Genomic DNA, 22,395 nt, shown 5'->3' with positions numbered 1-22,395 from the left:
GACACACTCAGACAAACCAGGAAAGCTCAATGCCTGGCTCTCACAGGTGCTCAGTGGATGAAGTGCTGTCACCACAGCGGCTCATACCTGATCAGGAGCCAGGAACAACATCCCAGGATAGGGGACCCTGCAGGCTGCCCATCTGACACTGACTCCATCAGTCCCCTGCAACCCCATCCCCAGGATCTGGGCAGAGGTAGGGTGGGAAAATGCTGGGGTCCACTGAGAAGTTGTTGGAAGATAAGGTGTCAATTCTAATAGACTCTCAGAGCAACTATTTGCTATCAGAGCAAATCGCTAAAAAGTGAAAACCTGATGTAATCAGCGGGCTGTGTGGTCCAGGGAACATATGCTAAAAGGGCAGTGGTCAGAGTCCAGTCACACATGAGTGCTGGACAACAGTGACCTCGAGGGACCTCAAGTCCATCTCTTGGACAAGCTGAAGGGGTGCAGCCACCTGCAGGTTCTGGGCAGCCCCATCCTCCAAGCCCAGCAACTTGGGGAGCAGCCAGGGTGGAGGAAGTGGGCACCCGGGCTTGGCACCGGTTCCCCCACAGCTTCTCCCAATGCTGAGGTTGCAGCGTACTGATGTCCTACTAATAATAGTTCAAAGAGCAAAGAAATGCTCAAGGCTTGAGCATATAAAATGCCTTCTTAAAAAAGATTTTATGAGATTAGTCACAACCAAAACAACCTTAATTTTAACTCACAAAGCAGAAATTTAAAAAAAGATGAAAGACCATAAAATGCTGTTTGCCGAGTCATATGGATTCAATATCAGACTGACTTTCTGGTCCAGAGTCCTCGCGCCAAATACTTTTACACATGTGGGACCATCCTTCAAATATGCATCGCGAGCGTTTGTTTGTTTTCTCTCTCTCTTTTTAATCCTACAAGAGTTTTTTTGTGTGTGTTTTTTTAAACATGGTACATGGAAAATGAGATCACTTTTCCAAGTGGAAAAAGGGATTTGGCCCCAAGCTTAAGGCTGCGCTTTTTAAAAGGGGGAAAATAATCACATCTACATTCAATTACTGAACGTCACGCAACGTGCACCTGCCACTTCACAGATAGGTTCTGAGGTGCCCAGGCTTCCAGGCCGGCTTGGCCACTGACACTGTTGCCACCCTCAGCCCCTTTTGAGAAAGCCAGGACTTCCTTTGGCCAATCCCTTGAATATCCTGATCTCTTCCAGTCCTGTGGCAAAAAAAAAAAAAAAAAGCAAGCATTTCAGAGATGGATTTGTCAAGGTCATGGAAGAGGAAAAAAAGAGGGAAAAGGAACAATTCTCACAGCCCCTTGTTGCTCCTCCGGAATAAAGGGCAGCGGGGAGCAGAGAAGTCCCCTGAGAGCCGTTGCCAAGGTCACCGAGCAACAACACAAGGCCAAGCCCTGCTAGTCACGCGAGCCAGCGAGCAAGCGGGCACCAACCCGCGGGTGTCAGGCAGCTGGCTCGGCCTCCTGGAGCCAGATCACTCGCTGGGCCTCTCCTCGGCCAGCCAGAGTGCGTGCGAGCGGCGTTCCTGCTTGGGGAGCGGAATCACTGGCTGTTTATAGATCCCACAAACAGTACACTCAGGCTTGACTCCCTGCCATGAAGCAGCCACAGCGCTTGAGAGCAGTTCCTGAAGGATTCAACTGTCTGAGGGTGAGAGGGCCACAAAGACGGGCAGGTGGGCCCCGGCTCCTCCCAGTCGCCCATGGTGGCCTGGGCTGGGTGAGGAGGAGACTGGAGGTTGCAGCTTGCAGGGGCTTTGGGGAGGCAGAGAACAGGTGGGAGAAATCCATTCTATGTTACGCTGCTGCCCCTCTCCGTTGTCTGGGGACAGTCTCTGCCTGGTGGGACCACAGGGCAGGGCTGGAGGTGCAGAGCTGAGCTGCCCTCCAGGTACCCACCTCTCCTCCTCTTCTGCTGCAAACCCCAGACCAGGGTGTCCTCCTACTGTGCCCCTTTCTAAAGGGGAGGCAAACCGCCACCCAGCACCTTCCCTCCTCTCCTCTCTGACCCTTGACCCTCAGCTAACACACACACTAATCAGAGGAGCTGGTGTCAGACACCTGCAGGAACAGAGCACACAGGAGCCCGGGAGATGCCCAGCACGTGGGCAGCACAGAGCAGACGCCAAAGAGCACGATTCAGATACAGATACGTGAGGAGGTAAGAAAAGCTACCAGCAAAATGAAACAAGAACAAAACATGGTACCAACAAATCAACTGGAAATACTAGGAATGAAAATGGTGCAAAGGGAAATACAGCTGAGGGTTTGGACTGATGAGTCTACCACCCGCTGAGGCAGCCTGGGAGGAAGTGGGGGAGGCCAGACAGAATATAAGAGAAGCCGGTCAGGGGAGGATGGCGTAGAAGGACCAGCACCTGGACAGCTGCAGCTCCAGTAGCTGAAACAATGACGCAGAGGGGACAAGGTTGTATGAATGACCGAACAGCTCAGAGGGACAGAGCGCAGAGCACCACACCGGTGACACAGGCAAAGGACACAGTGAAATTTAAGAATATCTGCCCTGGCTAGTGTGGCTCGTCCTGTGCAACAAAGCGTTGCTGGTTCAATTCCCAGTCAAGGCCCATGCCCATGTTGGAGGCTCGATCCCCAGTGGGGGGCGTGCAGGAAGCAGCCGATCATATCGATGTTTCTCTCTCCCTCTCTCTCTAAAAATCAATAGAAAATCTTCTTTAAAACAAAGAAATTTAAGAACATCAAAGCCAAAGAAAGAATCTCAAAGTTGCGAGAGATGGCAAGAAAGAATGGGGATTGAACCCCTCAGGCTTCTCCACACCGGCAGCCACAAGGACACTGCAAAACACACGACAATATTTTTCAATGTCGAAGGATAAAAACTTTGAACCTAAAATTGTATATTCAGCCCAATTATTATCCAGATGTGAAGGTACAACAACATTCCAGCACGGGGCGGGGGGGGGGGGGGGGTGGAGCTGCGGGGAGGGAGACCAAGGAAGATTTCACACCCAGACCCACAAGGATAACACTTTGGGGGAATCACTCGAAGAGAAACACATCCGGGCTGCAAGGCATGACAAGGATGGTGAGCAAATCCCAGTAAACTTTAAAGAGGAGTCTTTTAAAAAGCTAGGGACAAAGTCAAGAATCTGTGCCATCCAGGATTCAACTTCTAGACCAAATCAATGTGCAAGTGTGGGGGGTGGTGAGGGGCAGGGAACCAGAAGACCCAAGCATGTAGGGGTGCAAGTCTTGTTGGGGAACTGCCAACACTGATAAGTCTAATAAATCAGGTAAAACCAACATGAAAAGGGCTTATGCTAAAGACAACCCCAAAAGAACAAAAGCATATGAAAGTTCAATCTATAAATGGAGAGCTAGAGAGAAAAAAGGAAAGTAATGAAAGTATAGTAAATGGGAAATAGGAAATACGATGACAGAAATTAGCCCACAAATAAGAGTGATTACAAGAAGTACAAATAGGTTAAAATAATCCCTGGAAGAACGTTTGGGGGAAGGGTGCCTCATGTTCCTCTGCAAGAGGCGGGCTTAAACGGAGAAGAAAAGCTGAAAAGAATGCAAAAGATGTATCAAGCCGCAAGGAACCCAGAGAAAGCTGTAGACAATCTTATATCTGATAAAATGTAAATTTACTGGAACAAAAGGGTTAAAGTCAAATGTGTAAGCTTTAAGATGCCTGGGGCAAAAAAAAGAGGCATGGGGCACCCCACGCCTGTGGAAATTAGCAGTCCGTGCCTGACCCCACCCCGCAGCTTCCGCTCCTTGGAGCTGTGGCTTGAAGCTCCTGCCCTGCGGTGGTGGGGCAGACCTCAGCTCGCTGAGCTGCCGGCTTACATAACAGCTTGCTCTCCATTTCCCAGGGTTCAGACATCACAGTTGGCTTGCTGCCACGTGTACCTGTCCACGATACATGCTCACACGCTCGCTTCCCCTCCCCGTCCTAATTTAGCTGTGTCATAATTTTGCTTAAAGCGACGGGCAGTGTTTGTGTTATCACAGACACTTCTCGGCTGAGCCAGGCGGATGCACCTTGAACACATCACTGTCCCTCAACAATCTTTGGGCCTGGAGTTAACAAATGCCTGTGTATTGCCTTATGTACACGGTTCCTGACTTGCCCCCAAATCTTCCCGGGTGGAGTAAAGCCTTCCCTCTGTAGGTGTCCTGTCCACCATCTCCTGGAAGCCTGCCCCCTCCTCCCCTCCTCGTCACCCTGGTTCTGGTGGAGAGACCCTCCTCCTGAGAGGCTCTGCGGAAGAGGGGAAACCTTTGAGCCCCGAATGTCTGAAGCTGTCCTGACGCCACCTCCTCTCCGACAAAGGAACAGGTATATGTGCGACCCAGGTGAGAAAGCACTCCCCCCAGCGCTTTGTAGGCATGTCCTCCTGGCGGTCCAGCCTCCAGCGTCCCATGCACGTGTCCTGAACCTGCTCCTCTATGGGAGCACAGAGGGTTTCCCATTGTCCCAGGTGAGAATTTCACAAAGGCAAACACCCTCGTCCTTTCAGCCATTGTGCTAGTCACCCAGTGGGACCTCTGGGCCGGAAACTCGGTCCTCGGTTCTGGGAAGCCTTCTGGTTGCTTCCTTGCCCATTTCCTTCCCTCTGATCTTTCTGGAACAGTTTACTCAGGTCTTGTGGGGTCTGGCAGTCTGCCTGACTTTCTTCTCCTCTTCTTTCCTACTTTTCTTTTAATCTTAGAAAGATCCCTTCAAAATTTAATTTCTTTCTTTTTTAAAAAATATTATTTTATTGATTTCAGAGAGGGAGGGAGAGGGAAATAGAAACATCAATAATGAGAGAGAATCATTGATCGGCTGCCTCCCACACGCCCCACACTGGGGATCGAGCCTACATTCCGGGCATGTGCCCTGACTGGGAATCGAACCATGGACCTCCTGGTTCACAGGTTGATGCTCAACCACTGAGCCACACTGGCCAGGCTCAACTTTAATTTCTGACCCTCCTACATATTTCCAAGTTTTGCTCTCATGCTTTTAATTGTTGATCTCTTTTTTAAAAGAAGTCTCTGAATATTCCCTTTTACAGAAACCTGTTTTCATTTTGTTGACCTTCAGTTTTCTCTGAAGAGCTTAATGACATCTTTTTTTAAATTAATCCTCACCTGAGGATATTTTTTCCATTGATTTTTAGAAAGAGTAGAAGGGAGGGAAGGAATAGAAGTAGAAGAGAGAGAGAGAAACATCAACGTGAGAGAGACACATCTATTGGTTGCCTCCCGCATGCATGCAACCAGGCCAGGGATCAAACCTGCAACCTAGGTATGTGCCCTTGACCGGGAATCGGCCATCCCACTGTGTCATACCCAGAGACCCCAACCTCCTGGTGGCTAACTGCTTCCCGGTTATGTTTTTAACTGACCAGGGGCCACCATGTCCACATGCTCAGATGGTCTCTCAGTCCCCCTGTGTTGGTTGTGTTTTGACTTTAATCTCTTCAATGCTCTTTGAACACATGAGTTCAGGGTCCAGGGTCCAGGATCCAGGGCCCGCTCACCACTGTTCCCAGTGACCTCCATGGCTATTTCTCTTTGGTTTTCAAGGACTTTCTGTGAAACTATGAAACGGTCATGAACACTGCCTGAATTCACAGCTTTTCCCTTGAAAATGTGCACCTTCAGCCTGATCTACTGACAAGTCCCGCTCATACCCAAGTGCCCACTCACCCCCTCACCCCCACCTCTCAGCCTTCACCACCCCCACCTGGGCCCCCCAGGACCCTCATCAGCATCGTCATCAAACTTTATGTGATGGCTGGTTTCCCTGAAGAGCCAGGACTGCAGCACCCAGGCCCAGCTGCCTGCATGGACCTTGATTCCTGGGGAGTGTCCTGCCCAGCGGTGTCCCCAGGACCCTTGTCCATGGGTCGCCATCCAGCCTTCCATTCTGGATGTCATTATGCAGTCCTGTTGTCCATGGGTTTCTAACTGGGTTCTGTTTCCTCTTCTGTGTGAGATGCTCGGAGAAAATCCTCTACAATATGGGTTTAGTCCTGAGAACTGGCAGCCAGGCACCCAGCCACCTTCCCGGTTCAGTCTGAGCAGGAACTGGAGGCCTCGGGGACTGCATCGCAGGCCTGACAGAAGCTGCCCCAGTCCAGTTCCCCTGGCGCTTTGGCTTTGAGGTTTGACACTGAAGCTCTGGGAGTGCTCTGCAGGGCTGGGAGGGTCACTCCACTCGAGATCCTCATCTCTGCTGACAGTGGGACGGCCCCTGGCCCTGCCAACAGCCCCGCACTGGGCCGCCTCGGGCAGGGCATTCTCAGCCCAGGGCCCTGCAGAGTCCCACAGAGGGGGCAGTGGGGGCCAATCCCTGCTCTGCCCTTCCATAGGATGTGACACTGAGCAACCCATGGAACCACTCAGTGGAGAAGAATCGTCCTAACCTGTGGCTGCGTTTCAAAGACTCCAATGGCCGCAGAAACAACCGTTGCATTCAGTAAAACGGGTGCCCAATGCCATGGCCTTGGAAGTGGAACTGGAGACAGGACCTTGTTTGTCATTCATGTTAGCCAACATGTCGGCTTGATGAAGAAGTCTAATGAAGCTTCCTTAGGATTATTGAAAAGCTGTTTTCCCAGGCCACAAGCTCGATAGAATAGCAACCTCTATATGTGGGTTACGATCAACTTATTTTGACACTTAGCAAAAGATACTTACTGCATTTAAAATGTGCTTATCATTTGTACCAATGAACTTTTCCTGAAATCATTAAGTATTGAGGTATGTGTTTAAATCTATTTCAAGTGCCAGAATCTTATCAATACACTAGCTATAAGAGCTTTAGAAAGATTAGATGCCCAAATACCCAGCACAATACTTGTGTATTTTTAGTTTCATACAGAGCTAACAATCCCAGGAACTCTGAACACTCTGGACCTTATGTGGTTTATCCCTTACGTCATTTCAAACACAGAAAATAGGGCCTATGTTTGCCTGCTCCCCCTATGTTCACATCTCTCACATTCATACAAGTATACAAAAGGTTTGCTCAACTTCTAAAAAATTTTTATACCAAGTCTTGTCTTTCTATAAATCTCACCTTGTGCTGTTAGGGAAAAGCCTCCCTTATGAAAATCTACATTGTACAGAAGCGCATGTCTTTAATGTCTCCAGACAGAAAGCATCACATTAATTTTAAGGTTTGCACGTGGGGTGCAACTTACAGGAAGGGCCTGAGAAAAGAATGGGAGGGGGCTAGTAAGTATTTTTAGTAAAATTTGGCATTTGTTTTGTGCAGAACACAGAATACGCTCTTTAATTTAGTAAATATTTTTTAAAGATAGAGATCTCTGATATTGTAGCTAAAAACAATTCTTAATCATAAAATTCTTACTTTTTTCAGACTTTCTGAAGTTGTTTACCAACTTCTTTTGTTTGAAGTGTGTGTTTTTTTCCCTCTTCCCACCCTCTCTTTTTAAATATATATATATATATATATATATATATATATATATATATATATATTTTTTTTTTTTTAATTTCAGAGAGTAAAGGAGAGGGAGAAAAAGATAGACACATCAATGATGAGAGAGAATTATTGATTGACTGCCTTCTGCATGTCCCCAACTGGGGATTGAGCCTGCAACCTGGGCATGTGCCCTTGACCAGAATCAAACCTGGGACCCTTCAGTTTGCAGACTGATGCTCTATCCACTGAGCCAAACTGGCTAGGACCCACCCTCTCTTGCAAAAAAAAAAAAAAAAAAGTGGGTTTCTGCTAATGAATTGAGCAGACATTTAATATTTTCTTAATCTGATGCCTTTGAGCTGTGTAACTTAATATTTGAATACATGATCATTTGTTTTATTATGTAATTGATAAAATGGTGATGTGTATTAATGTTAGTTCAACCATATATTTATACCGTCGGGGAATGTGTGGTTATAGTTCTGTGAGAGAAATAACTTGTCAGTATTCACCAACCTATAAAAATCCAGTGCAAGAATTTAACATCTAAATAAATAATAAGATGCATGTTTAAAAAAAGAAAAAGAAATGCACTTTAAATATAACATAAATGGATTAAAAGTAAGAAGATGAAGTAAAATATGCCAAGCAAACATTAGTAAAAAGAAATGCAGAGTGGCTATATTAGTATCAGGTAAACTAGACTTTAGAACAAGGAAAATTATCAATAATAAAGAATCATTTTACATAATGATAATAACAGAAGAGTCAATTCATGAAGACAACATAAACCTAAATGAGTATGCACCCTCCAACACAACTTCAAACTGCATAAAGCAAAACCTGATAGAACTGAGAGAAGTTTAAAAATCTACAATTATACTGGAAAAGGTTAACCCTTGTCTTTAAGGTTGAGACTAGATAGAAAATCAACAAGGATATACAAGATTAGAACATTATCAACCAACTGGATGTAACTGAGGTTTACAGAATACCTCACCAATGACAGTGTCTAGTGAGGGCCCACTTCCTGATTTATCAATGACTGTCTTTTTTGCTGTAACATCACATGGCAGAAGGGGAAGAGATCTCTCTGGGGCCTCTTCTATATGGGTACTAATCCCATTGATGAGAGCTCCATCCTCATTACCTAATCACCTTCCAAAGGCCCCACACCTAAACACCATCACATTGAGGATTAGATCTCCACATATGAATTTTTTTTTGTGGGGGGGGGGATATAATTATTCAGTCCATAGCAACCATCAATGAAACCAATACTTTTGTCTTTGAAAAAAATAAAAACTGGTAAACCTCTAATCTAACTGATTAAGAAAAATTTAAAGAAGATACATATTATCAATGGAATAAAAGAGGAGATACCACTATAGAAACTATAGGCATTACAAGAACAATATGGGAAAACCATGGACAACTAACTCTGTATCTGCAAATTCAATAAAATAGGTGAAATGCACCAATTCTCTGAAAGACCCTAACTACTGAAATTCACACTAGAATAGATAGCCTGAACAGTCCTATATCTATTAAAGAAGTTGAATTTATATTTACAAAAATCTTCTAACAAAGAAAACAAGACTAGTTGTTTTCACTGATGAATTCCATCAAACATTTCAGGAAGAAATAATACCAATTCTACACAATCTCTTCCAGAAAACAGAAGAGAAGGGAATACTCTCAACTAATTTGAAGCCTGCATTACCATATCAAAACCAGACAAAAACATTACAAGAAAGAAAACTACAAAAATATTTCTCATGAACATAAAAGTATTCCCACAAAATATAAGCAAATGTAATCCAGCAATAAGATTTATCTTGAGCATGCAAGGTGGGCTCAATATGTGAAAATCAGTCAATGAAATTTACAATATTAACAGAAGAAATACCATGATCATCTCGATAGATGCAGAAAACGCCTTTGACAAAAGTTAACATTCATTCATAATAAGAAATTTCCCTCTATTTCTCAGAAAATAGAGGGAAATTTCTTAATCTGATATAAGAGAGCTACAAAAAAAAAACCCACAACACAATAAAACAAACATAAGCTACTATCATTCTTAAGGTTGAAAGATTAAAGACTGAGTGGAAGGATATATTCACCAATAATACATAATATCCAAAATGTATAAAGAACTTAAACAACTCAATACCAAAAAAAGCAAATAATCCAATTTAAAAAATGGGTTAAGGACCTGAATAGACACTTCTCTAAAGAGGACATACAGATGGCCAATAGATATATGATAAGATGCTCAATGTCACTAATGATCAGATAAATGCAAATTAAAACCACAATGAGATATCACCTCACACCTGTCAAAATGGCTATCATTATCAATAAATCCACAAATGACAAGTGTTGGTGAGGATGTGGAGAAAAGGGAACCCTCATGCACTGCTGGTGGGAATGCAGATTGGTGCAGCCACTGTGGAAAACAGTATGGAGCTTCTCAAAAAAAAATAAAAATGGAACTGCCTTATAACCCAGTGATTCCACTTCTGAAAATATATCCAAAGAAATCCAAAACACTGATTCAGAAGAATATATGCACCCCTCTGTTCATTGCAGTGCTATTTACAATAGTCAAGATCTGGAAGCAACCTAAGTGTCCATCAGTAGATGAGTGGATAAAAAAGCTGTGGTACTTTTATACAATGGACTGCTACTGAGCCATGAAAAAGAAGGAAATCTTACCTTTCCCGACACCATGGCTGGACCTAGAGAGTATTATGCTAAGTGAAATAAGCCAGTCAGAGAAAGACAAGAACCATATGATTTCACTTGTATGTGGAATCTAATGAACAAAACAGAAACAGACTCAGAGATACAGAGAACAGACTGACAGCTGTTGGAGGGGAGAGGGTCTGCGGGGAGAGGAGCTGGGGAGTGTGGGGCTGGGTGAAACAGGAAAAGGGATTAAATTTTTAAAAAACAACAACAACCTCATAGACACAGAGAACAATATGGTGATTACCAGAGGGAAAGGGGGAGGTAGAAGAGTGCAAAGGGGGGATAAATGGTGATGGAAGGAAACTAGACTTGGGATGGTGAATACACAATGACTATATAGGAATTGTACACTTGATACCTATTTTATTCACCACTAAAACCACAATAAATTCAATTAAAAATAAAAATTTTAGAAAATGTATAATGTAGCCACAATGCGCTTGAACTCCAGCCAGAGTCAAGCAGTCATAGCATCATCCTGACCCCACCCCCCAGGCCCAAGTTCACAGTTCCTGCGAACATGTTATCATTTCCGCACTAAACACATGGCCTTGCAGCCCACCTTACAAGTGGAAATAAAAACTGAGGCACTCTGACCCATGCTCAAAGCTCACAGCGTTGCTCTATTAACACCTAATGTGTGTGTGTGTGTGTGTGTCCAGGACCCTCTATCCCACCACATCCGCTTCTGGTTTCCTCTTCCTACCAAGCTCCCACCCCCAGGCCATACGCAGCGCCTGTGCCAAAGTGCTCACTAGGTGGCAGCTCTGTCTGTCGGTCTGTCTGTCTCTCCTGGCTTCCCATGGGAGCTAAGGGCTTGGAGCTACTGGACCCAAGAGCCACTAAACTCAGACAAAGAAACACGGGTCCGAGTCCAGCTCCAGCCCCAGCCTCAACGGGGACTCTGGACCAGCCCCTAACAGCTGCAAATCCTGGTTTCTTCATCTTGAAATAACAGACATTAGACCACAGGCACTCTAAAGTCTGCGCCAGCTCTAAATTTTTTATGAATTTTTTATGAATTAATGCCCTGCCATAAACCACTCCTTTTTTTCTGGTCTGTCTTCAAGAGATTGAAGATTAGAAATAAAAGCTGGGATTTTCTTGTTATTGTTGCTTAATCTGCTCTCTTTGCTCTGTTTGGGAATGCTTTTAAACTTCATAAAGAATCTCTCACCCAGAGTTTGAGAATCACCAGGTGAAAGAGGACACTCACCACATAACCTCCCTGACTGCAACCAAAGGAAGCTTCCAGAAACTTCCTGTGGGTCACAGAGAACAATAAACAAGAGGCGGCAGAATGAATGAGGCTTCAAGAACATTTAGATCTCATGCTCTCAAATGCAGCGGGGAGAGCACTATTCCGACCTGGCGGGTAGTCAGCGGGCAGGATGGGCACCAGGACAGCCTGCAGTTCCCTGAGCAGATGGGCAGTGGACCCAACGCCTCAGCCTGGGGACCTCTTCCTTGGAAAAGTCCTACCCAGGAGGGTAGCTCCAAAAACATCCACACACGCTGGGGAGAACTCAGAAAATCAGTGGCAGCTAATGGGGCTGAGCTCTGCCTTCCCCTCCTTCCCAGACCCTGAGGGAGCTTGTGGGGACTCAAGAGTCAGGCCTGGTCCTTAGCTCCTGGGCTTCAGCCTCAGTCAGAGGCCCTGAGGCCTCCAGGGAAGACCGAGCCCCCAGAAAAGAACCACGGGGGGGAGCAGGGAGAGGGGCGGTGCACAAGACAGCCTCTGGGGTGCTGCTCTCCCCAAACCCAGCAGAGAAGCAGGATGAGGGTTGATGGTGAGGATATGTGTGAACATATGTGAAATTGTCCCCTGAGCTCCACCAGGGAGGCTGGGCACTTTGTGCATAAGCTCCTGTATTTATAGCTCAGAACAAAACTTTTTAAAAGATTTTATGATTAACATTTTATTATCTTAACTTTGAACATGAATAATAAAAATGTAATGCCAATTATCTTTGCCAGGAATAAAATCCAAACTGCCACATTTCCAGCTCCAATTTTACTAGCGCTGACCGAAGTTTTTTAAGGAAAAAGAATATTTAAGAATTTGCTTCCTAAAAACCTGATAAATAATGAAGTATGGAAGTATTTCCTCCACCGAGAGCGTGACATCCCCCCACACACACACACTCTGAGGCTGGACCCACGCTCTGCTCCAGACAGACCTGAAATGAAACCCACACTCACTCTAGGACGGGAGTCCCCAAAACACCCACGGACCCGGCAAACTAGACAGCAAGAATGTACTTCCTCACATATTTTTGTTTTTTAAAAAGGAAATAATTTATAAGCTCATTGATCCTCATGAGAGCACACCCAAACCCTTTAACAGGGCAGAGATCTTGCGGGGGGCACGGGCCATGGGATCCTAGGGGGCCATGTGGTTCCTGTGGGGACCATGGTGGTCACACCAGTTAGACAGCTGAACATCGAACTTTTGAGACTGCTCAGGGAAGCTCCCAGAGGGACCCAGAAAAGCATTGAGGGAAGATGGGCTGAAGAGCTGGGGTCAGAGGAGGAGGGTTGAGGGGCTGAGTGAGCCTGAGGGTGGGGCCTCACCTGGTGTCCCCACTTCACACACGCGGTTCCCAGGTGGCCCAGCGCCGCTCTGGTCAGTGAGGCCTTTCCAGGCTGGTCAGCCACCTGTCTTTGTGGGAGGGCCGAGCTCAGGGGACCATCTATCGTCCCTTGCAAGGCTGCCCCTCCCTGGGGAGGAGCCGCAGGAACCACTGGGTCATTCCTGGGCGTCAGGCAGGGAGCAGGGCCCGGGTCTCCTTTCAGGGTCTGCCTGTTCTGGTTGCCACGGAGCAGGTTGGGGGGCAGAAGAAGCGCCTGGAGCGAAGCTGCTGCCAGCGTTCAGAGAAGGGCTACTGGACCCAGCTTAAATGGCACCAGCAGTTCACCATTTCTGCCCTTCAGCCATCACCTAACAGATGAACTGAATGTGGGAGGAGTCAAGGAGGCTTCACCTGGGGGGGACGGAACTGCCCACCACAGGGGGCTAGGAGATAAGAACCAGGTCTGCGCTGGACATAGGGGTCTGAAGTGGACACACTGGGGGACACGTGAGCCCAGCTCCTCCTGGGGAAGCACCTAGGGCTTCAGGAGCACCTTGGCTGCTGGTTATGGGGCCACCTGCCATGGGCTTCTCTCCCTGTGTCCCCCACACCCTACCACGGAGGCACGGCCGCATCCTCCCAGCCCCTGCTGAGAAAGGATAAGCCAGGGCCTGGGGAGCTCGGAGTCCTTGGCCCCAGCGAGGCAGCAACCCAGAAAAGTCCTCACCATTATATCTCCTAAGAGACCGACCATGGCTCCCCCGTCCTGCATGGAAAGGCCCACATGACAGGGTCAGGGAAACACCCCAGAATCACAGAGGGGGGTGTCCATCTCCAGAGAAAGGGCCGACCCGGCCCTCGCCATCAGCGTGTAATATCAATAAATGGACCAGCCAGCCACACCTGCCAGACCTCAGGAAGCTTAATACACAATTTCCTGTCCTTAATTTGAAAGAAAAAAAAAAAACAACAAAAAACTCTGCTTAGTATTTTATTAGGTTCTCCCATGGATAAGTAAAACCAGAGAATGCAGAATGAAAATGGCTTTTAGATCAGATGCCCGACCATGGCTGGCTGTCTCTGTCCAGCACTCACCTGGAGCACCTGAGACCCCAGATTTGTGCTGCTCCCAGGAGATCCTGGGACTCTATCCACAGAGACCCCTCAGAACCTTAACTCTAGTTCATTGTAAATGGTCACAGCCTCAGGGCCCTGGGGAGAGGCCTGCACTGTGCCTGTGCGTGTGATCAAGGGGTGAAGGGGGAAAAAAGGGTGGGTGAAAGGAGCTCACCTCCAGCAGCAGCCTTCCCTCCAGCACGGCCGACCCTCCACGAGGACCACTGTCTCCTGGTGAGGGGGCACCGGCTACTGGCTGGTGCGGGCACTTCTCCTGCACGGCTGTCAGACAGAAACAGAGCATGTTAGCACCCACCCCAGGCCCCAGGCCCCAGGCCCCAGGCCCCAGGCCCCAGGCCCCAGGCCCCAGGCGTAGTTGCGAGCCTTTGTGAAGTTGCATTTCTCCATTCTTCACCCCACTGTTCCTCACTGCCACCCTCTTCAGTCCCACACTGACCCATGGCCACCAGGACGCACTGGGGCAGCTCAGCCTCCCTGGGAAGAGGGAAGGGCAGGAGGAGCCAGGATATCGGACCAGGGCAGCCAGCTGGGAACAACATGCTCACATTTGGGAGATCAGGACAACTCGGCTGGGCCTAACCTGAGGACCCCAGCTAACTCTGCTCCCCAGAAACTGCTCTCTACCCACCTTCTACGAACCACTCAGCGCTGCTCTGGCTTCTGGGAACCTCGTGTGGAGCAGCCCACACCCCACAGGAATCCATTACTGCACTGATTGCTCCAGTCCGGGAAGCTGCCAGCCCTCACATTGCCACCCTGCCCTGTGACCCTGGCGGCACCCTTATGCTTCTCCCATCCCCACATTCCCACCCCCTCCCCAGGCTGGCTTCATCTCCACTTTGGGGGGAAGAGTTCAGACAGACAGACAGAGGTTCATATCCCAGCTCCCAGGATCTGGTTAGGGACCTTCCACTCCATGCTCAACATCTGCATTGGCACCCAGGAGTTAGGGGAGGACTCTGGGGCCAAGAGGACAGGCGAGTAGAGAGAGGCAGTCTGGAACCCAGGGCATCACCTCTGTGGAAGGCGGGTGGGGAAGTGCCTCGCAGCTTCCCCTCATTTCTGGGATTTGCAAACTGAAGCTACAGGTGATGTCAGTGCAACTGAGGGCCAGGGGCCCGCAGGTGGAGCCCTAGCACTTGCTCTGGTCTTGGGATAAAACATAAGTACGGGCACTTAAATCTCCAGCATTTTCTCTTTCTGAACTTTTGCTCCAGGATGCGCTGGTCTGTGTTGCTTTCTTACCCAGGCAGCTTCATCCATCGATTGTGAGGGAAACCAAGGCTCTGCCCTCACCTCCCCACTGGGCCCCACTCAGACACAGGGCCTGCTCCCCACAGATGCCCCCTCACCCCCCTCACCCCTGTTAGTGAGAGGTGGGTAGCCTCTGCTCTGAGGGGGTCCAGGCCCCCAGACCCACAGCACAGCAGGGCCCGAATGTGAGCTCCAGCCTGAGACACGGTGTCTGACCCTCCTCCCCACAGAGTGGACACACACCAGGTTACCCCTGGGCCAGCAGCCCCCCACCCCACAGAGGCCATGCTGGACCCCTTCATTAAATCCTCCGGTGCTGACCAGAGTGTCCTCAGGGCAGAGAGCTCAACGACAGGGAGACGGCCCTTGGGATAGTGGGCACCTCTTGGTCATGTTGTGGCCTTTGGCCTCTCCATCCCTCTCTCTCTCGGAAGCTGTGTACCACCAGCCTCCTCTCCCACAGCTAATACACACTAACCCATGTCACTGCACTGAATATAACACGAAAGGAACCCATTTCCTCCCAGAAGGCAGATATATTCCTGGACACATGAACAGTCACCCCTGGGGGGAGGTGGCCCAGGGGGTCCCTGACAAATACACCGAGGCTGTCTGCTACCAGTCACCCTCTCAGCAACCAAGTTCCCACACGGCAGACATGCTGAGCTCTGAGACCTTAAAGGAGATTGTTTTTATTTTTTTATTTTTATTTATTTATTTATTTATGTATTTATTTATTTATTTATTTATTTTTAAATTTCTTTATTGATTAAGGTATTACATATGTATCCTTATTCCCCCATTACCCCCCACCTCCCATTCATGACCCCACCCCCCTGTTGTCTGTGTCCATTGATTAGGCTTATATGCATGCATATAAGTCCTTAATCCCCTGTGATATGCATCCTGCTTTCTCAGCACAGGTTCCGAAGCCGGAAAGCTCTCTGCTCCCCAAGAGAGACCCAGGAGCAGCGCTTCCCCTGAAGGGACCTCCGGGTCTCAGAAGGCTCAGTCAGTGTGTGTTCTATAGACATAGAGGCAAGAAAGATCAAGGAGAAGTCGGTGTGGGAATAAGACAAGGAGGTCTATCCTCCCCCACCTCTCCCCTCCTCCACCCCTCCAGGCAGCCCCCACGGCCAGGCCTGGCTTCCCAGCCCACCCAGATAGTCCTACCAGTTAGGGCTTGGGGCTGGGGAAGGAGCCACAGTGCCTGGGAGGATTTGGGGCTCAGTAAAGGCCAGGAGTGACACTGGGGGTTGGGAGGACCCCCACCTCAGTGCACCCAGGTCACAGGCTACAGACCCAGACCACCAAGACCTCCCGTTCAGCAAACTCCTTTGCAAGTCGCCACCACCCTCACCCTAGCTCGAGTCAGCTCCTTGCCCCCATCGCTCCCCAGCGCCTCCCTTGAATTGAGGGAAGGGAGGTTTGGGGCTGCACTGTCCCTGCCCTCCTACTCTCTCGCCAGCAGACCCCGTGGGGGAGGGGGATGCTGACTCCTACAGCTGCGAGGCTGGGGGTGGACCCCAGGCGGTGACATCACCACGGATGCAGACGCTGATCCCTTCACCCCGCGGGGACCCTGCCCCTCACTGCAGTGTGCACAGCTCACTCCCAGATGCACAGGGGCTGCAGCCCACTCGAGGGGCCAAAATGGGGGGGGGGACGCCCCAACTGCTAATTTCTCTGACCCCGCATCTCTCTACACTTGGACACCGCCCCTCCTCCCCCCACGCATTGTATTCCCCCATATCTCTTCACCAGGGTACCACCCCCTCAGCAACGCGTCCCCCCCCCACTCCCCACTGCGCAGCAGGCACCCCCCACTTCCCTCCTCCACACATCTCTGCACCTGGACACAATTCCCCCCCCCCGCCCCCGCATCGCGGGTCCCCCCCTCCCTGCGCTGCGGGCACCCCCACTTCCCTCCTCCGCAGCCACATTCCGGGCCACACCCAGCGGCCTCCTCGGGTCCTGTCACGCGATGGGGCCTCAGCGCAGTGACAGCAGCCTGGACCCTGGCCAGGGCCTCGCGTGCGAGCAGAGCCGCCACCCCCACCCCCAGGCCTGAGGCAAGACAGAAAGAAACCGAATGCGATTCCAATTCTCTAGGGGCAGCTTTCCCCAAATCCCTGGTCTAACAGGGCCTGCCCCTCACTTCCCAGATCCCCAGTTCAGGGGTGCCCAGGATGCTGGCTAATTCCAATGGGGGTGGGGGTCACAGGGGGCCCAAAGGCTCTGGGTCAGGTCATTCCAGGGGGTGAAAGTGGTGACAGCAAGGGGGTTGTGGGGAGCAGCCCTCACCCCCGCCCCCTGCAGGCACCCCAGGCCCCCTCCCAGCAGCTCCTGGCCTCAGTACTGCCTGGTCACCCTGGATCTATTCCATCTCAGGACTTCTCTCCTGCGTCACCCCTCTCCCTAGGCTCAGATCTGAGGGTCTGACCTGGGAGGGAAGCTGAGCAAAGGTGGGGCTGTGGGCAGGGGTGCCAGCCGACAGACCCCAGCCCCACTGCTAGCCACACCCTGGAGGGTCCCACCCTCTCCGTGCCCAGTCTCCCACTCCTGTATGAGGAGGGCAAGCCCACATCCAGGTTCCATGTGTGCCCGACTGCCCGAGGTTATGGGTCAAGGAGGAGAGCTGGTAGGGAGCAGGTGTGGGTGTCTTTTCAGGGAGTTGGTGAAAGTGTGGAGAGTCACTGTGCACCCCCTTCTCAAGGCCCGGCTTGTGGAGCAGGTGGTGAGGAGGCGATGTTCCAGGGATGAGAAGGACCCCAAGATCCAGGGTGCAAGGACCTCCCTATGGGACAACCATCGAAGTGTCCAGTGCCTGGCCTCTGAAGGGCAGTGAGGAGGGGCGCCCCAGAAGCCGATCTCACGCTGGTCGGAGCCTGGAGCATTGGGCTTCCTGTGTGTCAGGCAGCTCGGGGCCAGGTGGCAGGGGCCAGGGCTGTCCACTCCCAGAATTGAAGGGGGCGCAGGTTCGCGCAGCTGCCTGAACCCCGCAGAGTCCGGCCCCACTGTATCCTTCCCCACTAAGTCTCCACAGCCCCAGAACTGCAGCCACACTTGAGATTCTCACTGCCCTGTCCATGCTGTCCCCCAACTGGCTGCAGAATTAACTGGAACCAGCCTTTCTCATTTCGTTGATTTACTGCATCCCTGAAAAGTTTCCTTTGGAACAGAGAGAATTTGAAGAATTATCATGGAGATAGTGGACATCTCTGTATGTACCCACGCAGCGTGGGGTAGGGGCTTCCCTTTGAGGCTCAGATTGGAGCTGACTGCACCCTGCCTGTTGGCCCCCACCCCGGACCCCACCCTGCTTGCTAAGAGACCTCCCTTTCCTTTGCACAAAGGAGACTCAGGGCAAGGTGTGACCCTGAGCTGAACCATGTGCCACGGGGGCCCAGACCCCCCACCAGTGGCAGTTTAGGGGTCATATGCCTGAGTCTGGCCAGGGATGGTGCCAAGTGCTCCTGGTGGAAGTCAGGAGACTCCCCCGCTCTGCCTCTGGACAGTGCTGTGATGACTAGAGGCTGGCAGCCTCTTTGCTCCCAGCTCAGGTGAAGCCAACTCCTTAGTGGACAGACAGTTGGGTGCAGCATAAGTGAGTCCATGACAGGTGGGTCCCGGACAGATGAGCCCAGGATGTGGGATGCACTGAATGTGGAATGCAAGGGGCTGTCTATGGGCTGGAGTCCAGGACTCCTGTCGCCCAGGGCTCCCACAGGAGGCTGGACTGAAAACTTGATTCTCACCAGCTGCAGTTCCTAGCAAGGACTGGTCCATGTCCACACCCCAGTCTCTGCTTTGAACGGAATACATGCCCAGTAAAACCTGGCACTATTTCATCATCAAGTCAGAGCCCCAAGGGTGCTGCTCTGTGACCTGACCTCCACACGTGGGGTGGCACCCACAGCAGGTGTCATCAGGATATTTCTTCCTCCAGCCCTGGCCCAGCAGCTTGCTGGCCCCTGGGGCTCAGCCTCCTGCTCCAGGCCCTCAGAGGTCAGAGCCCACCTCCACACCTCCTACTGTCCCTCTGCAGGCAGCTGGCATGGCCATGGCCCCACTTTGGTCCATCTCACTGGAAGCTAACTTCCAGCCGGGCCCCCTGGGAGTTGTGCTCAGCACAGGGATGTGCACAGCTTAGAGCAGCTTCCCAGGACCCCCTGTAAGTCAGGGTCCAACAAGGCCACACACCTAATGTGCCTTTTGCAGCCTGGGCAGCAGGGGCCCATAGACACCTTCCTGTTCTGCTTCTACACCTGATTGCGGCTCACTCCACAGTAAGGTGGCGCTATTGACTGAATGTGTGTTCCCCCCAAAATTCATGTGTTGAAACCTAACCCCAAGTTGTATTTGGAGGTGGGGCTTTGGGAGATGATTGAGCCATGAGGGTGGCGCTCCATGAATGTGATTGGTGCCCCTACAAAAAGAGACCATAGAGCTTCCTGCCTCTCCTGCCTGTGAGGACAGAGAGAAGGCTGCATCTGCTACTGGAATAGGTTTTCACCAGAACCCGACCACGTGGGCACGCTGGGCTTGGACGTCCAGCTCCAGAATGTGAGACACCAGTGTCTGTTGTCTATAAGCCGCCTTGTCTGTGGCAGCCTGTGTTGACTAAGATGGATAGTTACCAAAGTATCCAGATTGTGACCACATGGCCACACATCTTGCAGGGCAGGGTCCCTGGCAGCCCATGCACAAGGGCCACTCACCAGGTGCACTGCAGGTGGCCTGTCCCCTTTGTGCAGCTAAGAAACTGGGATGGGGGTTGGAAAGGGGGACCTGGGCCAGGACAATGGGACTGTGCTGCCCCTTCTTGGTGACTGTGGTGAGGCCTCTCAAGGGACCCAGCGGCTACATGAGTCCAGGAGTTGACAGGTGACCAGAAAGCCCCAGCTCACCTCTCAGGAAACTTGCTCTCTCCATAAGTGCCAGCATGTTTGTGAGTCCAACGCAGTGCAGTACAACCAGACCCAGGGGAGTAAACGACCAGGGTCTGGCAGGGAGAGCAGACGGTGGGTGCTCTGGGGGAGGGAGGGAGAGAAGGTTCTGGGGGAGAGGACAGGTGCTCCAGGGGAGGGAGAGGGAAGGTTCTTGGGGAGAGGACAGGTGCTCCGGGGGAGGGAGGGAGGGAAGGTTCTGGGGGAGAGGACAGTTGCTCCGAGGGACAGAGGGAGGGAAGGTTCTTGGGGAGAGGACAGGTGCTCCGGGGGAGGGAGGGAGGGAAGGTTCTTGGGGAGAGGACAGGTGCTCTGGGGGAGGGAGGGAGGGAAGGTTCTGGGAGAGAGGACAGGTGCTCCAGGGGAGGGAGGGAGGGAAGGTTCTGGGAGAGAGGACAGGTGCTCCAGGGGAGGGAGGGAGGGAAGGTTCTGGGGGAGAGGACAGGTGAGCCAGGGGAGGGAGGGAGGGAAGGTTCTGGGGGAGAGGACAGGTGAGCCAGGGGAGGGAGGGAGGGAGGGAGGGAGGGAAGGTTCTGGGAGACAGGACAGGTGATCCAGGGCAGGGGGAGAGGACAGGTGATCCAGGGGAGGGAGGAAGGGAAGGTTCTGGGAGACAGAACAGGTGATCCAGGGGAGGAAGGGAGGGAAGGTTCTGGGGGAGAGGACAGGTGAGCCAGGGGAGGAAGGGAGGGAAGGTTCTGGGAGACAGGACAGGTGAGCCAGGGGAGGGAGGGAGGGAAGATTCTGGGAGAGAGAACAGATGCTCCAGGGCAGGGAGAGAGGACAGGTGATCCAGGGGAGGAAGGGAGAGAAGGTTCTGGGGGAGAGGACAGGTGCTCCAGGGCAGGGAGAGAGGACAGGTGCTCCGGGGGAGGGAGGGAGGGAAGGTTCTGGGGGAGAGGACAGGTGATCCAGGGGAGGGAGCAAGGGAAGGATCTGGGGGAGAGGACAGGTGATCCAGGGAGGGAGGGAGGGAAGGTTCTGGGGGAGTGGACAGGTGCTCCAGGGGAGGGAGGGAGGGAAGGTTCTGGGGGAGAGGACAGGTGCTCCAGGGCAGGGGGAGAGGACAGGTGATTCAGGGGAGGGAGCAAGGGAAGGATCTGGGGGAGAAGACAGGTGATCCAGGGGAGGGAGGGAGGGAAGGATCTGGGGGAGAAGACAGGTGATCCAGTGGAGTGAGGGAAGAAGGTTCTGGGAGAGAGAACAGGTGATCCAGGAGAGAGAGAGAGAGGACAGGTGCTCCGGGGGAGGGAGGAAGGGAAGGTTCTGAGAGAGAGGACAGGTGATCCAGGGGAGGGAGGGAGGGAAGGTTCTGGGGGAGAGGACAGGTGCTCCAGGGCAGGGGGAGAGGACGGGTGATTCAGGGGAGGGAGCAAGGGAAGGATCTGGGGGAGAGGACAGGTGATCCAGGGTAGGGATGGAGGGAGGGAAAGTTCTGGGGGAAGGACAGGTGATCCAGGGGAGGGAGGGAGAAAGGGTAGATGCAGGGAGAGAGTGCATGTGCTTCAAGGGAGGGAGGTTACACCAGAGGAGGAAAAAAGGGAAGGTGTTGGAGGGGGTCAAGTGAGGAGAGTCAGTGCTCCAGGGGAGGGAGAGAGGCAAATAAATGCAGGGAGAGGGGGCAGGTACTCCGTGGGAGGGTGGGAAGAGGGGGTGAAGTTGCAGGGAGGGGGTGCTCCATCTCTGATCTCTGCTCCCCATCCTTCCTGTGACACACACACACCTTCACTGACATCACATTAGTGGATCCCCACCTCACAGTTGTCCGAATTCCTTCAGTTTTCACTTTCTGAGAACTGAAAAGGTAAACCCCTTGCTTTGCGTTGGAAGAGGAACATGAAGTGTACGTGTATTCAGTTTTCTTGATGGCTACAAACTGTATTTGTAGAGGAAGCTCCTGGCCTCAGTTACCTTCTGCACAGATTGTGTTGCCTGCTCCTGGGGTGCAGACAATTGATCCTTCCTGTCACTCCAAGCAGCTGGTGCTTAGTGTCGGACACCTGCCGGGCTCTGCACGGGGAGGGTAGCGGAAGCACTGGATCCCACCTGGAGGTTGTCTGTGCAGTAGACCCAGACAAGCACAGCTTTCTCCTAGCCACCCCAAGGAGGTGGAATCCCCCCAATAAGTCTAGCGCTCAGATGGGTGACAGGAAAGGCAGCCTTACCCTCAAAGTGCATGAGGAGAGACAGAGGGCGCCTGGCAGTTCTAGAAGGATCACAGTGGCTTTGGACAGCCTGCTGTGTGCACACGGCTACAAATAGGCAAGGGACACGCACACTTTAGCCTGCAAAGCAGGCG

General features: G+C 51.4%; 1 protein-coding gene across 1 annotated transcript in view; it reads right to left on the bottom strand.

Moving 5' to 3' along the window:
- Positions 1-22,395, bottom strand: part of AHRR (aryl hydrocarbon receptor repressor) — a gene marked incomplete at both ends in the record, with an annotated part of 65,716 nt that overhangs the window by 22,881 nt on the left and 20,440 nt on the right. The window contains one exon of the mRNA XM_080678757.1: positions 14,048-14,154. Within this exon, the coding sequence (XP_080534883.1) occupies positions 14,048-14,154 (107 nt within the window). The remainder of the gene's footprint in view (positions 1-14,047; positions 14,155-22,395) is intronic.

The sequence above is a fragment of the Plecotus auritus genome (genome assembly GCF_963455305.1).
Source record: "Plecotus auritus genome assembly, chromosome: 7".
NCBI lineage: Eukaryota > Metazoa > Chordata > Mammalia > Chiroptera > Vespertilionidae > Plecotus > Plecotus auritus.
Note: the sequence above shows the minus strand (reverse complement) of the source record. Positions and strands in the feature narration are given on the sequence as shown.